This window comes from Gadus morhua, chromosome 14 (assembly GCF_902167405.1).
Source record: "Gadus morhua chromosome 14, gadMor3.0, whole genome shotgun sequence".
NCBI classification, from domain to species: domain Eukaryota; kingdom Metazoa; phylum Chordata; class Actinopteri; order Gadiformes; family Gadidae; genus Gadus; species Gadus morhua.
The window spans coordinates 12,146,278-12,164,221 of NC_044061.1; the positions used below are offsets into that span (position 1 = coordinate 12,146,278).

The 17,944-nt window shown below is 44.6% G+C and overlaps 1 protein-coding gene across 1 annotated transcript; it reads right to left on the reverse strand.

The window, feature by feature from the left end:
• Positions 1 to 7: 7 nt before the first annotated feature.
• On the reverse strand, positions 8 to 16,691 carry alx4a (ALX homeobox 4a). The gene is made up of 4 exons (XM_030378099.1): positions 15,964 to 16,691; positions 7,764 to 8,101; positions 4,582 to 4,710; positions 8 to 4,054 (listed from the first exon to the last, which is right to left on the reverse strand). The coding sequence occupies exons 1-4, from the start codon at positions 16,310 to 16,312 to the stop codon at positions 3,722 to 3,724; spliced, it is 1,149 nt and encodes a 382-aa protein (XP_030233959.1). The 5' UTR covers positions 16,313 to 16,691; the 3' UTR covers positions 8 to 3,721.
• Positions 16,692 to 17,944: the final 1,253 nt, after the last annotated feature.

Sequence of the window (17,944 nt, forward strand, 5' to 3'; positions counted from 1 at the left end):
GAATGCAATAACTTAATGTACTTTATTTGCACACAAAACGTATATGAGGACATAAAAAATTCATGGCATTTTAAAAGCCTGGTATGACAGCTCAAAGTCTTTAAAACTTGTAAAAACCTGGGAAACGCATTCATATAGTTATTCCATATCTCGGCAAAACAAAAAAGAAAGTAACAATTTGTAACAAAAAAGCTTGTAAACTCAATGCAGAAAGTACTGGTTTCACTGAAAACATAAACACAAAGATACACTCCAAAACATCAAACTTAAATTGCATCCAACATTAGTATTTCCAGGGGTCTCAATATGTTCCAGTCCATGAGGCATGTACATACAACTCAATATGCACACACACACAATACCACACGATTTATACACGCTATACTGATACTGTCTAATTCAGTAGTATTTGAAAATGAGAAATATGAGATATGGCATCTTCAGGGCGTTGGGAGCCAGACAGGGGATTTCTGCAACGTTCTAGAGAATAATATCACCCCATTAATAAGCAATAAGTACCAATACAACAGAGTTTTAAAATGGATAAAAGATTGTCGTGTCTTGATCGTGTCAGACCTGGGCTACAATCAGTACCATCTGAGAGGTCCTCAATACAACTTGCCCTGACAACTGTTTCTCTCACCGTCCCCAATTTACCCCCGGGACCACTGTCGGGGTCCTGCTTGACCATGGCTGTCCGGAGAAGACAGGCATCCAAGTCTGCTCCGACACACAATCCCACAAGCCACCGTACACATGTCCCAGTGTTAATTAAAAGTCCTGCCTGGCTTGGCTGGGCTCCACGGCTGTGCCTTTAGGGGGGGGGGGGGGGGGGGGGGGGGGGGGGGGGGGGAGAGGAGGAGGAAGAGACCCCAGTGGAAGGATGGGTGGGGGTCCCTTTGAAAGTAGAACCATGACAGCTGAGGGGGGAGGGGGGGGGGGGGGGGGAAGCATGTGTAAGGCATGTTTGTTTTGCATTTACCCCCTGAGCACAGCTGTGTGCACTGTCCTTCATTCCCAGAACAGCGGAACAACGCTGTAGCCCGACCGGCAGCCACTCTGATAGAGATCAGGGGGGGCCCTGCAACTCTGCCTCTATACTCGTAGTAACCGTGAAGGAACATGAAGCTGCAGAGAGCCTGAAACCCTCAAGGTGATCGGCAATGTCGACCACTTCTACCCCAAAGTCCTGCTTGACAGACCGAACTGTGCATGTGGTTCAGTTTAAGTAATGCCCATTGCTTCCTTGAGGTGTAGCTCAAAGTATAAGCTCTCTATCTAAAGCTGGTTGGTAAATATAGACCCGGAAAAAGAAAAGCACCGCATAATGTACCACATGTATTTCTGCTAGTAATAGATGTTGTTGACCTGCACCTCATCCTCCCTCATCCCTCTCCTCTGCTCGTCTCTGCATAACAACACCATTGCCGCTCACACGTCTCTTCATATTTTCCAAAGGGGAACCAGATCTGCTAGAATGCTTTATCCGTGCATGCTGGTGGTTCTATACTCAAACCGTTGCTGTTCTGATTCCTGCCAAGAAATTAATGACTCTGGGCTCAAACTTCAGACAGCTCAGCCCCCGGCTCAGCTTGAGTGGCCGCATCGAGGTTATCAGTCGCATGGGGACAACATGAGGCTAGAGCAGAACAAGCAAAGCTATTTCCGCCTATAGTTTAATATCATCACGTTCAGGCTGATCTTAGCATCAATACAGCTATGATTAGCCAAATATGATGTTTCGGGCCACAATGTCATTCTACATTTTCTGTTCATATTAAAAAGAGCTCTAAAATATAGATATTTTAAAATCTTAAGGGAATATAACCTTATTTTTAAGGCACTGTTGGCTTTATTTGATCCAATGTGTCTCCTCGCATCAGGGTGTGGTCTTCATTCGTACTAAAATCTTCCTCATCAGAGCATTAGAAAGAAGGACTTAAAGGAGTAATGCAGCTATAAAAACTTGTTTGGGCTATAGGTCGTCCAACACATTCTAGGATATATTTTAAATTTGAGTTATGGAGATTAAACTAATATTGGATACTTGGTTGATGCTACAGAGAGTTTTGCTTGTGTTTAGCATCAGCAAAGTGAAATACTGCACAATAAATTAAAAAAGGACCTGGGATGCACTGTACAACAGCAATAGGCTTAAAGTGTTTAACTGTATTATTCCTTTCTTTGATTCTTGAAAGTATATAAGGCCTTTAATTGTGTGTCTCGTGTAACCTCACTTTTGAAAAGACAAAGTCATATATAATAAAAATTCTTCCTCCAAACAATTAAACCAAAGCAAAGCACGCAGACAATCGACCGCTCTGTCCCATAGGCTGCTAAACACTGCCAACCTTTCAGTATTTGGGGAAGAGTGTCAACGCAAACAAATGTGTGTGAAACTCCAGCCGCTGCCTCCCCTGCCTCAAAGGTAGCCAGCTACTGATCTCTGGCTGTTATTCCTGGCAGAAGGGCCACCGAACAGTGGGCTGTTTCCCACTCTCCCCCGAGAGAGCCAAAAGCACGAGGGGGGGGTTAGAACAGGCCGGGTCCACTTCCACTCCACTCCTTCCTCTCGTCAAACAGAGCGGGGTCTCTACTGCAGTCAGGCCACGGCCAACTCTGCTCCCTAAGAAAGCAGTGAGGATCGCCCGCCGCGACCGGCGCCTACTCCTATTCCTACTCCTCAACACGCACGCACGCACCTCCTCCCCCTCCTACTCCTCCTGCCGCCTTCCTCTTCCTCTTACATCGGACATCAGTAAGGCAGGTGGAACTCGCCGCTCCCCCCCCTCCCCTGTCCTCCTCCTTGCTCTCTCCACAACTAAAAGAAAACCGCACTTCTTCTGTCTGACTTAAGATGGGTGATCTATAGGTTAGGGCCCATGCAAGAGGTGGGTGCAGTGGTGAAACCAGCGGAGAGGAGTCAGAGGGGATTGTTTGGTTTGTGTTGGAAGCGGTTCAGCACACCCTTGCCACCAACCTGTTGAGCTATCTTGAGTCTGAACACATTTTTTACGCAACTCTGCATGTGGCGATGGAGATAAACATTAACCTTTGAATAATGTGCATTTTGTATTACTTTTTTTTGGAACATGGAAATAACTTTGGATGTAAGCCAAATTCAGTATCACTCCCAAAATCATAGGAAAAAACAATATTGTTTTAAATAATGAACATGTTTTAAAAAATCAACAAATACCGAAACATAAAAAAAAAAGACTAAATGCCAATAAACAATTCTGTACAAACAGCATTACCTGGTGTTTGTTATTCTTTTTTTCAGTTTTTGTTGGGTTTTTTTGTAACAAATATGTGCAGGGATTTATTTGCAACATGGTACATTTCTATGCAAATTTGCATTGGCCTTGGTTGTACAGTTACACTGTAACATGTCCACAGTTTCCCAGCAAACAAAACATAACACTTCCTCCTCATTGCTAGTGCTTTCCTCCACTCTACAGGCCTAGAAGACTGCCCCAAGCTACTGGTTTGAAACAGGAACCACACCTTCCTCTTAAAGTCAATGTATCATCTTTTTCCCAACCATATATTAACATATTTACCTTCACGTATTCACCTCCATCACTGTCTCCATCACAAGGTAGTCACTGTCTCCATCATTCTTATCGTTTTAAGTGCCCAGTCTCTTGGCGGCAAGTTGAAGTAGACACTGTCCCCCCCCCCCATCCCTAGTCCCAGCAGACGGCAGGCCTACAGCCCATCATGTAGCCCAGGATATAGCCGCGCTGTGCTCTTTAGCCTTCATGCGCAAGGCAGCGATGCTTGAGGATTTGCGGTCGGGGTCCATGTTGTGGTCGTACCCGTTGATGCCTCCGCCCCCCATGCCCGGAGGGGGACCCCCGAACAGGCCGCCCATGTGCGCCTGGCCAACGTGCGGACCCCCCGGGTTGGACATGCCCAGGAAGTCGGACACCCCGCTGGCCGAGTGGGGGTGGGGGGTCATGCAGGGGCTGACGTTGTCGCAGGGCACCACGCAACCGGGCACCGGGGACACGGCGCTGTTGCTGCCACCGATCCAGGACGGGTTCTGGATCTGGAACACACACACACACGGCCCAACCGTCCAGTGGTCAGTCCAGCTGATCACACTCCTGGGAGGTCTGTCCACAACAAACCCTCACACAACACTGATTGTGCTAACAGAATTGATATCCACGCTTTTCTCCTCAGAGGGCAAGGATGTAAGTTTTAATATTGTTTTCATATCGTTTTTTGATTAGTAGGCTACTTCTATGTTCAACATTTTGTATTTTCATTTGATGATCTCTATTGTCGATGAGGATCTGTGTTGTCTATGGGGATCTCTATTCTCTATGGAGATCTATTTTGTCCATAGGGGTCTCTAATGTCTGTGATGATATCTATTGTCGATGATCAATTATATTGTCGATGATGATCTGTGTTATCTATGGGGATCTGTATTGTCTCTATTGACGATGATGAACTGTGTTGTCTGTGGGGATCTGTATTGCCTCTATTGTCGATGATGAACTGTGTTGCCTGTGGGGATCTGTATTGTCTATGCAGATATGTAGGGACCATGCCGGGGCTGTAGCTCACCTGTGCGTAGCTCTCGGGGCGTGTCAGCAGGGGCAGCTCGTAGGCTGTGGAGAAGTGGGTTCGGACCTGCTGCATCTGACCGAAGCGCTCCCTCTTCCTCCACTTTGCTCTACGATTCTGGAACCACACCTGGATGGTGAAGGATAAGTTTAGTTCCACTTTGCAGGCGTGTGCTTAAAGGCTAGGGGAAAGTTGTTTGACATCTGGAAAGCTACAAAACAAAGTAATGCAAGAGAAATATTCGACAGGACCGAATGTTTCCAGACTCTTCATTCATTATCTTTTATAAGCCGCTTCTGTCAGTTTGGGAAATGAGAAAGAGAGATTGGATTAGAACCTTCTGATAGTTCAAACTTTCTGCTGAATCCCCCAAACGGCCAACCAAAAGAACACAGACACATGCATTGAAAACACTTCAATGTTTTCCAGATAAGTCCATTCTTCTTCACCCTTACTTCATCTTGCCTATTTTGCTTTGGGGTGTGCTATAGGTCACCATATGCTCCAGCAGCAACTCCTATAGCTCTATGCCAGGAATAATACCTGAAAAGTGAATCATGGGCCAGCCCATGTCCCTCCCTACACTGTCCCAGCGCTGCTGCTCCGTCATACGCTCCTAGACCTTTGTTTAGAATACGGTCTGGTGGCCATTATACAAAAGGTGCATATGTTGGTGTTGTGCATGCTCAGCTCTGACAGTAATTGGGAAAGACCTTGACAGCTAAAGTAGCTGAGAGAGTTACAGTGAGCCTTTATTTATGTTGCAGTCCATAGAGAGAGTGCAGAGGTGCTGCCAAACACTTTCTCAGCAGGAGAACTGTACGTAGCTGAAACACTTTGAAGTCTCTGACCCCGTCCGAGGATTGATAACCTGCTTCTGCAGCTCGCGTCAACCTCCACGCAACAGTGTTGTCACGAGGAACAAACCCCTGTGAAGGTAGCCCAGGTTTTCTAGAACACTCTATAAGCACGAGGTCTGGCTAGCCCAATAGCTATAACCACTTCCACACATCACTTTCCAAACTCATGTTGATATTTTCCAATACCTTATGTTGCCAGCTGTTACATGGATGCTTTGGACACGGGTTATCATTCTGTATTCTTGGAGAACAAAGAGATGCAGAATGTATGTCGGTTGAGGTTGAGGTTCTATTTTCTTTGGCTGTACTGGTGCAAGCCAATCGTGTGTCGTACCAGAGACTATCTATGGTTTGGATCGATATCTCACTAACGGACACCTGTGTTTGCCTGATGGGGGGTCCCTGGTTTGAAGAAGCCATCCTGGTTCTGTGGGAGCAGTGGGAGTGCCGGGGTCGGACAGGACAGTGAGTTGAAGGATGGGATGTTGTTGGAACCCCTGACCTTGTGAACTCTGACCTTCCGATGTATCTGCGGCGCATATGCCTCAGAGCTGAGCCTACTTTCTCCCTTTGAAAGTGGAAGGATCCAAAAACAAACAATCCCTAGTCTCTTTTTATTTATAAACCAAACATCTCCTGTTTTGTTATTCGAGAACCCCAAGAGGACGTTGTTTGACATGTCGGTAGTTTAGGCTCATATGCGCTGCCAAAAGATAGATTGAAAACGGAGCGTTCGACATTGTGCCTTCTACCAGTATTGTATATAGGCAGTTCAGCCGTTTCCTCCCCCTGTTCGTTACAACACCGTCTGTCCACCTCCAACCTAAATTCATGAGCTGTGAATTCCTCTCCGTGTGACTGACCGGTGTAAGAGAGTTTCACAGACCCGTCCTTTAACCGAGGAGGCTTCCTGGGTCTTTTATCTTTTTTTTTTTTAACTTGAGTGTTTAAGAGGGCCGCTGGGAGATCTAGGGGCCACAAAGCCCGGTCCACTTGAAGCCCGGCAGGCCTGTGATGCTGTTGAGGCGCAGCGCAGACCGGCATACCTTCAGAGTCTCTCAGAGCTGAGTTATAACCCTTTGGCTGCACACATTTCCTGTGATTCAAGCGCCTTAGGCTCGTTCTGATCAGTGTTCCAGAAATGTCATGTTGAAAGAAAGAAGAAACGATTTTAATCTGTGTCTAATATTGTTGTACAAGACGTTTCGATTGTCGTTAACACTTGAGAAAATGAAGCGCCCCAGCCAAAGGGCCTTTGAGCTTGCTTTGCTGATATCAACAAAGTTAACCACTCTCACCAGCAAAGACTAACACATTTCGGGGAAAGGTTCAGCAGTGTTTCCAACGTTGCTTGTATGTTGACTCATATCTGCCATGTTGTTGTCCAATTTTTCAAACATGACTCAACTATTGTTGCATCGGCAAGCGTGTGAATGGGACAGATGACAAAGCGAGGACCGTTGGCCTGCTTAAAGTCAAAGTGAAGGGTTTCACACCAACCCAAGAGATCATCACAGGGACACATGCTTTGCCGAACAGGATATTAATGAAAGAAAAACACTGGGAATCCTGGGGCTTTTCGTCGTCTCTGATGCACAAGCCATGTGCACACGCACACAGACAAGCACACACACACCCACGCACACCCACACCCACACATACACATACACACACGCAAACGTTCATATTACACATAAGATACCCGCTCACATTACGCACACGCAAGATACACACGCACGTGCACACAGGGATACTTATTTGTTATAAGCGTTGGCTATCCTTTTGGAATGCAGGGTCATGAAGGGTCATTGTATGCAAATGAGGCTCTGAGGTCACGGGAAGGGCCCCTGGGCCCTCGGGGGCCCCGTCCAGCCCGGAGCAGGGCTGAGATCACAGGTCCAGGAGTCTCATGGTTCAGCCACAGGCCATACAGGCTCCACAGAGTGTCTGCTCATATGTTGATGAAAAATCTGCTCTCTTGACAATGAACATATGAGGCAGAGGCCGGCCAAACCCCCCTCCCCCCAACACGCACCCCCCCCCCCCCCCCGGCCCCACTATGCTATGTTATGCTCCTACTCCCCTCAGCTGCCTCCCCACCTCGAACTCCCACATCATCAGATAAATCTGTGCCTCTGTTCCTCTGAGTGACATTATCTCTGGTGAGGTGCACACGCTGAGAGACCCATTCATCATTCGGTGCTTTTTTTATGACACTCGACCAGGAAGATAAATAAGCTTGTATTTCAACGGCGGGCCTGTCCTCCCCCTGCGCTCCCGTGGCTGTGATTGAAAGCAGGCGGCTCCTCCGTCGGCTCCTACCTGCACGCGGGCCTCCGTCAGGTCCGTCCTCAGGGCCAGCTGCTCGCGGGCGTAGACGTCCGGGTAGTGCGTCTTCTGGAACACCTTCTCCAGCTCCTCCAGCTGGTAGCTGGTGAAGGTGGTGCGGTTCCGCCTCTTCTTGCCCTTGTTGCTGTCCCCCGGCCCGTCGCCCTTGAGGTCCAGCGAGGTGGCGGCGGGGTCGCCGGCGCCGCCCGCCGCCCTGTCGGACGGGCCCTTGTGGCCGCCCTGGTCCTTGGCGCTCAGGTAGCCGCCGTCCATTCCCGGGGAGTCAGAGGTGGGCGCTAGGTCAGAGTCGGTCAGGGCCGAGCTGCTTTTACCTGCAGGGGGGGGGGCGGAGCGGAGGGAACAGCATTGTTATTACTGGTGGCGTTATTTAAACGTCAAGCCGTGAACGAACAATCGTTCACATCGTTTGTCGTGTGCTCTCGAGGAACTATAAAGACAAAGTAAGACGGATGCGTGTGTCAGGGATATTCGATTTTGTGTTTATACACGATTTCCTGAGACTTGAGGTATCGTTTGTGAGTATTTGAAGATCGAGGCAGTAATGGATGAGTTTTGATAGGCCGAGGCGAAACAGAATGACTTGCTCTAAGTGGTCGTTTATGTGAACAATTGTGTGAATGGGCTGTGTAATCTGCTGGGAGAGCGTTTCAGTTCATATATCATGCAGTTGTTTGATGGGGAAAAGACATGTTGGCTGCAGCTCCACCTTGTTTCCTTCTGGATTTTAGTCATTATTGAAACCATACATTTCATATTTTCGGTCCGCAGAGCTGCAAAGTCACCTGGCAACCTTCTTTCAACAGGCATTTGATGTTCGTGATTCTTTTGGCCGTGGAAAAGTCACACTCTTTCTGTCCACCTCTCTCTCATACACGCACACATATACACACACACACACACACACAAACACACACACACACACACACACACACACATGCACACGATCCCCATGACTCCCGCGTGCCTGAACAAACTTCAGACAACTTTACTGATCGTAAATTTCCATAGCCCTGCGTGTGTCAGTCTGCTATCCGAGGTTGGCAGCCAACTGCACAATGTTCCTCAAGCCTTAGTCTTCGACAGCACCATTCCCATCCTACTCTCCAGTCAGGACAAACATCAGTTATACACCATGGCTCCTTTTTTAGATGTTTACATACACATGCATCACTCAGTTGTGTTGGAAACTCTTCCTGCCATATTTCATATGTGGATGTTTATATAGTGGTTTCAGGTTTGACTCAAATGGGCAGTTGAGTATTGCCAACGCTCCCTGGGAAGTGTCCTTCTCTTGTGCTTTCTAGTGGGGACAGAGAATACTATGCACTTTAATGGAACGGTTCGGTTGTCCTGTTGCTGTCAGGAAGAATATCAATCAATTTCTTTGATTTGCATAAATCAAAAGGAACAATCCTGGAACTTCTGGGGCACACTTTTTTAAATTCGTACACACACACACGTTCACGTCATGCAACCATGCACGTGTGCACTTGTACACACACAGGAATTGTACAACAGAAAACAAGATTTCTTGCGAAGGCCAAACAGGGAACAGATCTCAAAGAAGCATGCAGTAGAGACCAGGAGGCCGTTCTGTTGCCAGCATCAATTCCAACCTTCACAATGCTCCCTCACTCTAGACCTGCTGAGGCTCACGCCTGTTATCATTGGCGACCAGACCCTGCAAAAAAAATTTCAGTCGTGTTAGTCACTAGTCTAATATGCCCTGGCGTTTTACTGACGTGACTAGTGACAAGATGAACATGTAATAAACACATTGTTGAAGGGTTTGTGTACTCCCATAGCCTCTGGATGCCGCTTATCCCCAACCTTGCAGGATACCTGGCCTTTCACTGGTATTGTGTGTGTGTGTGTGTGTGTGTGTGGGGGGGGGGGGGGGGGTCAGAACCAATGTTATGGTGGAGGAGTCTCACAAGATCCTAGCATTTCTTTGCTGGCCAAATACTGACAGATCCTGTTAGGCATGAAAGGACCAAGAGCATTTCTTTTTATTCTCCCAAGCACAAATATGCTCTGGTTATTCCATCATGTCTCCCCCCCCCCCCCCCCCCCCCCCCCCCAAAGGTCCCCCGACTCTGCCTGTTTGAGATCTGGGGCTTTTCCTTCCCCCCGCTGATCAAAGGCCCTTGTTTATCCGCTATGCCACTGGCGGCTTAGGCAGCGCTGGTGTATGGTGACACTCTCCTTCTTGTTATCCCTGCCATCAGAACATCGTTGCTGGTTCGGGGGTGCTACCCCGAGGTGAACACTTGGGGGGGCAGGGCCAAACCCCTCTCAGCATCCTGATTAAACAAGGAAACGCCCGGAGATGGTAATTGTGCTTTTTTTTTTATGTGATCCCCATTAAAAAAAAATGTTATGTAAGTAAGTACATTAAGGTCCAGTGTGTATAATTCTATTGTAACTAGCGGTGAGGTTGCAGACACTAAACAACTGGATAACCCTCCTTTTCCAACAACTACGGTGGCCTGTATTTTGTAAAGTTCCAGTAAGTATTCCTGTATTGAGAAAAGCAACATTCATTTTAATCGCACCACTGTAAATCGTTGACGGCTCAAAAATTGGTTTAAACAATTACAATCGGGTATCTTTGTCACATTGAGCGTGGTCACTGTACATGGTGTAGGACATCTTTCTGTATCTGTAGTGATAAACTACATTCATGGACCCACAATTATCGTTATCTTTTATAACTATTGATCATTCACCTGATAGCAGTCAGCGCTACAAGCCAATGTTTACTTGCACTGCGGTACGTGAATATTGGATGCTTTTGAATACATGATAGTGTGCAGGTGTATCGCAACAGTTTTGTTTTAGATAGGCCTACCAGCTTTCTCTGAAACTGTGATAGGCTATTTTAAATAATCGAATGGGTAAAACCCATCTCTAAAATCTAATCTCGCCAAAACTTGGATGAATGAAAGAATTCACCACCATTTATAATAATCCCACTCATCTGCGAACTGCCTTCCGCCACACTATTTTACACTTGGACTAAATAGTAAAACTATAATTGAATCCTCTCGGCAGATTTTGCTGGAGGGACGGAGAATGCTCGTCTTCACTGGCTATATGAGACATGTCCTAGGGAGGGTTAAGCTTCTAAGACAATTCTAGTATAACGCCACGGTGTGTGTGTGTGTGTGTGTGTGTGTGTGTGTGTGTGTGTGTGTGTGTGTGTGTGTGTGTGTGTGTGTGTATGTGTGTGTGTGTGTGTGTGTGTGTGTGTGTGTGTGTGTGTGTGTGTGTGTGTGTGTGTGTGTGTGTGTGGATGAGTGGTGCTTCGTCTGGCCAGAAGTGGAATTTGATGTATGCTCTGCATCCGAGACAGTTAAGCTTCTAGGCCACATAGTATGACGTCACATTGTGTGGCACATCCCATGCACAACGTCACTCATTATAACTTCAAGAAAAACGAAGTTGCTTGAAAATAATCACCAATGGGATGTTGTCATGCAGATACAACGCACCCTTTTTTGCTTCAAACGCATCCTCTGTGGAGCTGTTTGTCCGTTATGGGCTACTGTAGAAACATGGTGGTGCAACAGGTGGGCTGCCATTGATGAGGGCCCGCTCCGTTTATATATATGGCTCATTCTATGGTCACGAACACACAACAATTCATATTTTCATGGGATTATACACTAATTAAAACAAACCTATTAATATTATATTTCAATTTCCGTAAAGTCTGTTCCACTCGATGCCACTCAATACTACAAACTAAACACCTTTAAATGTATTTATACATTTAAGGTGTCTGTTGATTGTGCTGCCAGCTGTACTAGGGCTGACATTAACTTCCAGTTAACTTCGAACGACAAAATGATGCTTAATATTGACAAATTTTGGGTGAAAAACAAACAATCAATTAGCATACACTTTTTCACTATAATGAGCCATGTAATCACATTCCACAACTTTTTTTTGGATGAACATGAATTCCACAACAATGTTTTCACACCTTCCTAATTGTTATTCTAACTATGCTCGTATTTCTATAGGTTTATGTGCATCGGCTGGGCTTTCATGGTCGGTTGCGGGACGATGAAGGGCCCCTCGTTAAATCTCAGCCGTCCGACACTCGGGTGTGGACAGCCATTACATTATACACAGTTGAAAACTGCAGGGGAAACATCAAAGTGTCATTTAAATGGCTGTTAAGCGATGTGGTGCCTGCTTGCACCACACATTGTATGGGGTGGCGTGGGTCAGCCTACTGTGTTTAATGAACACCATCAATTAGGCCCAAGGAACAGCCTGACATGAAACGAGAGAGAAATACCTCCACAATAATTACTGAAATAAATGATTAAAAACTAACACAGAACTCACACAACTATAGCAGAGTAAGTTTGTTTTACCTTGCAAGGACAGGGGCTAAGATCTCATGAACTTGGTTTCCTTCCTTGACAGTGGGTTGAAAAATAAAATAAAAACAGCAGCTCAGATGTTAATGGATAAGAAATTCTATACAGGTCTCCTTTAGTGACCGACGAACATGTAGAAATCCACTTTGAGTTTCCAAGAACACGAGCAAAGAGGGATGGTCCACCATTCATCTCATTGGGCTTTAGAATATGACGACTGTGTCAAAACAATGACTGCACACAGGAGCACCGGAGAGACTGATAACTCACCTCTCTATTTGTGTATATCCTTAGTCTCTCTCTCTCTCTCTCTCTCTCTCTCTCTCTCTCTCTCTCTCTCTCTCTCTCTCTCTCTCTCTCTCTCTCACTCTCTCTCTCTCAATCTCTCTAAATCCATCCCACTGGAGGCTTTCTCTCCAGTATTCTGCTCTCTGTCTGACACTCTAAGAACAAACATAACTCTCCTCACATTTTCAGTATTTATTATCTGTTCAAGATCGATGCATCCATGTTGCATGTATTTTTTCTTAAAACAATAATTTCCAGCCCAGAACAAGTTCACATCAGCCTATTTTCTCTAACGATGAGTGAAACAGGTTATACTGTATATTCCTGCAAGACACAGAATGAATCCACCCATGCAGTCACTCTCATTCAGCCGTGCAGCTCCTAAGCCAAATCCCATACAACTAAAACAAAAAAACTCAAGCAAAGGGTAAAACGATCCTGAGCCCATGTCACCTCCACTCATGTCATCAACCTGCTGACGTGGGCCGTGTCTGGGCTGTGGCGGCCGTGCCAGGGGCTGGTTCCCATTACAGCCCCGCTGCCCCAGCCACTCAATGGAGACGGCCATTAGGAATGGTTAGCTATAGGCTAAAGGCATGTTGTTTGGTGCACGGAGACCAGATGACAGGCTCAACGCCAGGGCCTGGTGCATACTGACTGATCTCCGTCCCACCGCAAGCAGCACCACACGTTGAACAGAGCTGATTTCAGCTAAAGGAGAAACGGTATAATGGTTCTGCACACTGTTAAGTGCAGTATCTCTTCAATTGAAGGTTGTATCAACTGCAGTCTGATGGGGGAATATAATAGCAACATATACAGAGGAAACAAATGAAACAATGCCGTTAGGATTGCATCCAGAGGATTTATTTTATTTTGTTTTAGGTTAAATCTGTATTGGATTTAACTGGAGCCAGAATGTTGCAAAAGGTTCTGCTTCAGGCCCTGGGGTTTTAAATTGATTTTCTCTGGTGCTCTTAAAGGCCCTCGCCCTCCCTCGTTCCCTCTCTTCTCTTTCTCGCTCTTGCGCTCTCTCTCTCTTTCGCTCACTCTGACTCTCTGTCGTTCTCTCTTTGACTCTCTCTCTCTCTCTCTCTCTCTCTCTCTCTCTCTCTCTCTCTCTCTCTCTCTCTCTCTCTCTCTCTCTCTCTCTCTCTCTCTCTCTCTCTCTCTCTCTCTCTTTCTCTTTCTCTCTCTCTCTCTCTCTGTTCACCCTTCAATGTTAGAAGATACAAATAAATACATTTGTGAATGTTTATTGCGCATGATTTATGAAAGATATTGAATAACCATTATGATATAATGACTTCAACTAGGTTTATGGTGATGTAATTGTCTGTCTTAGTACTGCATATTGTATAATGTAAGCATACAGGCTTGAATACTTTATAATCACAAGCATTATTCGATTAAACTTATTTGATTCCTTGGTTTACTATTTGGTTTAATATTGACAGACTTTTCTTACTTATTTGGCCTACTTACTTTTTTACCCAAAATCAACTTTGATGTTTGCAAACAGCCCCAAATAATGAATTTTCCAGTAAATTAAAATGTGTATTGTCGACAATGTATTGTATTCGATTATTAACACATCTCAAGTAATTGAGTGATAACGTCGGACTATTTATTATTGCGTCGGAGAGTTGAGGGAACTTAATTGGAGACGGTATGAAAGTTATGGAGGCGCAAATGTCATCCGCAAATCATGTGTCGCTGACATATGATTTGCGTTATCGCTCGAACTCTCGCAGCGCCGTTCTCCTTTCTTGTCTCCATTCTGGTGTTTTACGCAACTGTATCACTCACTGCTGTCGGAGGACTTCCATCGCGGAGTTTCCCATCTGCCTCACATATTTCTCTTTCTCAAAAGTTGCATAAGATAACAATTACACGCAGTAAAACTAGTGGATGATGCAAGCTGAAACGAAACAAACGCTGAAGTGCATAAAGAATGTCCTTTTGCAATCATCTTTAGGCTAAGAGATTTATGGTGCACATGATTTCAAGTGAGGAAACCTTTTTTTTTTTTTTAAATGTCCTTCTAATGTTGTGTCAGTTTGATTTAAATCATCTCGATGGATATTTAGCCTGCATAATATTCAGAATAACAAACTGAAGACTTTTTTTTCGGGGTTTGGTTTGGTTAGAGACATTCACTCACTACTTTCGATGACTTAAAAGAAGAAGAAAAAAAGATTGTCATGTATATTGTCATGTAGGCCTAAACTTTACAGAATTCTAAATACATTTTTATATTAGGTCTATTGTTTTTTAATAAGTGGAATATTTGAGTGGGGCACCTATTTGCGTTAGTTATTATCATTAGCGTTTTTATTATTATTATTAGAATCATAATAATTATAATCATAAATATATTAGTATCATTATTGTATTTTGTTCTTTTTTTTTACTTTAGTTGTGCCCCGGACTGCGATTGGCCAACGCAGAGTTACCATGCATGTGATGATCAAATAATGGCCTACTAATCTTTTTATTAGACCTTCTTTAATTAAATGAAAGCAGAAATATTCTTGATAACGTCTGCACGACATTTGTGTACTTTTCCCTCCAATAAATTGATCGTCTTTCGATTCAAATTTTCCACGCATGTGTCGTGTACAAAAAAGGTGTTTGCAATTTCCAATAGGCCTACTATATTATCTATAGGCCTATCTGAATGCTATATTTTAGCTGACTGAGCATTGAGCAAGCTCGACCACAAGTTGTTCGATGCAGCGATGTGCGATAATTATCAATTAACCCTCCAAATTGACTGTCCACCTTATTGTTTTCCCACTTTTATTTGTCCTCAGCAGAACGGTCATATCAAGAAATTACATCAAATTGACTATTTCCTTTTCCAATTATGCTATTTCCTTTTTTTTTTTTAAATAAGAAATTAAATACCGACAAAAGAAATTCTCTATGAATAAAAGCATCTGCTTAATGGACAAATGTAGGCTAAATGTATGTCTTTATGATTTAGCCTCTACGTACCGAGCAAAGTCACAAACTTAAGACATATAGGTTCACTGACATAACAATCAAGTTAAACCGAGTGTCAATAAACGTGGTGGTCCAGAGACCCCTTTATACTGCTGTCTGAAAACGTGTTAACTCAATTGTCCTATTCACTTTTAAAATTGAGGACTGCAATGAAGATTATCGCATTAAACGAAGCTTTAATTCGATCATCAAATGGGAAAACGTGATAGTTGTGTAGAAGCCACTCGTTAACGACATGACAGTGATCGTCCAGTGATAGTCTGCAGCCCACAATTCATTCTGTATAGAAACAAATTGGACCCACATTTGACTTGGTGGCCCCATTGGAGGATGGAGACGTATGGGTTTGGGGCATTGCGCGAAACGATAGAAATGTGTTCGACAAAGAATAGACAAACCCCAAAAAAAGCCAACTAGATAAAAAAACAAACACACCAGCAGACGTGTTTTTTGGGGTGCGTTGTGCATCGCATCGTACTCACCATAGCAGTGGATGAGCGCGCCGTTGTGTCCCTGGTGAAGTTTGGCTTCCTCGGAGGGGGTTTTGCAATAAGATCTCTGCATGAAGAGGTGGTGTTTGCTGAAGGTGCCTTCCCCGACACTGGCATCCAATGACTGATGAATGCCCTCCTGTTGGAACGGACCGCGGGACTTGTCTCCGTACGCGTGACCTTTGTGGGGCCAGATCGCCGGGCTGAAGGCTTTGCTGTCCCCCGTTTGGGACGTCCTGAACGCGTTGCCTTGGTGCTCCCTACCTTGCGTTGCGGAGGAGCTGTAATACGGATCCATGGATGTCATGTCGCTGTATGAAACACACGCCTCTGCCTCCATGCCTACAAATGTCAAAGGAAGGAAAAAATAAAGTCCAAGCTTTCGTTTTTTTTTCCTTCTTCTTTTTTTTTTTCTTTACTTTCGGAATGGGTAGCGAACCGATACCCTCTCTCCCCGACCTCAAACCAATGAACACAAATACGCGTGCGCGTACACACACTCAAGCGACTCGGCTTACACTCGGCTGCAGCTGGCTCTGATTATAACACGATTCAGATCTTTTCCAGGAACCAAACACCCAAACCCCCCTTCAGGTTGACAACAGTGAGCCGAGCGGTACGTCGGTTCTCAGAGGAACGGGACCCAGATCTCCTCGACGCTCCGAGGCGATGCTGTGCAGATGAACTCTCTCTCCTAAGTGATTGCGATGATGAAATGGAGGGCTGAGGTCAAACATTTGCAGAAAAAAAGTGAAGCACGATATATAGGGCTCGACACATGACATTGATTTGATTAGGATATGAACATGGGCCATAACTGGTGCTACTGGGGCGGAGAGGGCGCGATTTTACGCATCGTTTTCCACGGTTCATCGGGACAGGGGATCCATTCTTGGCCCATTGTATTTTTGGATCCGCCTGTTTGATTGATTGAGGCACCTATCGGCCTACACTCCCGTTGAGCCCACATAAATGTTCCGAGTCGTTTAGAGTTTCAAATTAGTTTTAAAATATATGCCAGTAATATTATTATTATTTATGTTAAGAAGTAGGACTTGGCCGATATCCCAATTGTAAAAAGGATATAAATAATATTTATAAAATTGCATGAAGCCGTCTGAGTTATTTGTAGGTTAAATTACAATACAACACCCTGACTAGAATAGGCTAGGTAGGCTTTTATGCAATATTTATATTATTCCATTTCCTGAATAAAATGATACACTGTGTGTGCGTGTGTGTGTGTGTGTGTGTGTGTGTGTGTGTGTGTGTGTGTGTGTGTGTGTGTGTGTGTGTGCGTGTGCGTGTGTGGGTGTGTGTGCGTGTGTTTGTGTGTGTGTCCCTATATAGGCCTATGCTAAACAAAAAAATGGACAATGGTTAGCATTTCTTTTTCGATTGTGCGAAAATACTGGATACTGCTGTTGATGTTTTGAATTTGATAAAGGACAGATAGACTTAGGTCACAACGAATGTTATTAAAGGCCTAATAACGTCATAACCTAGTCTTGTATGCAATTTTAAATTTAATGTTACAATTATCATAGCTTGTCTTTTATTTATTCATAACCTCTCATTGCTATAATATTATCTCAATATTTATTAATCGAAATAAAACACACATTGTCAATAAATATCAAAAGCTATATTAAACCCATATATTGGCCCCGGTGTGACGAATTATGGATAATTCATTAATTAAAGACTGGGTTGGTAATGACTTGACACCTTCATAGGAATATAGGCCCTCAGTGAGCTAGGGGCCCTCTTCACAACCTTTTACATCTGAATTACCATCGTAGGGTTTTGGAATACTAAGTTGAGTTAGTTCCTTGTCAGATAAAATATTGCACTGCATTCACGCACGCATAAAATCATTAATTTAGTCGATAATTTGTTCATGGTTAACGGTAAACGATACTTCTAGATAAGACATAAGCTTAACATTGTTAGCGCATTGTCGACTCTTCAT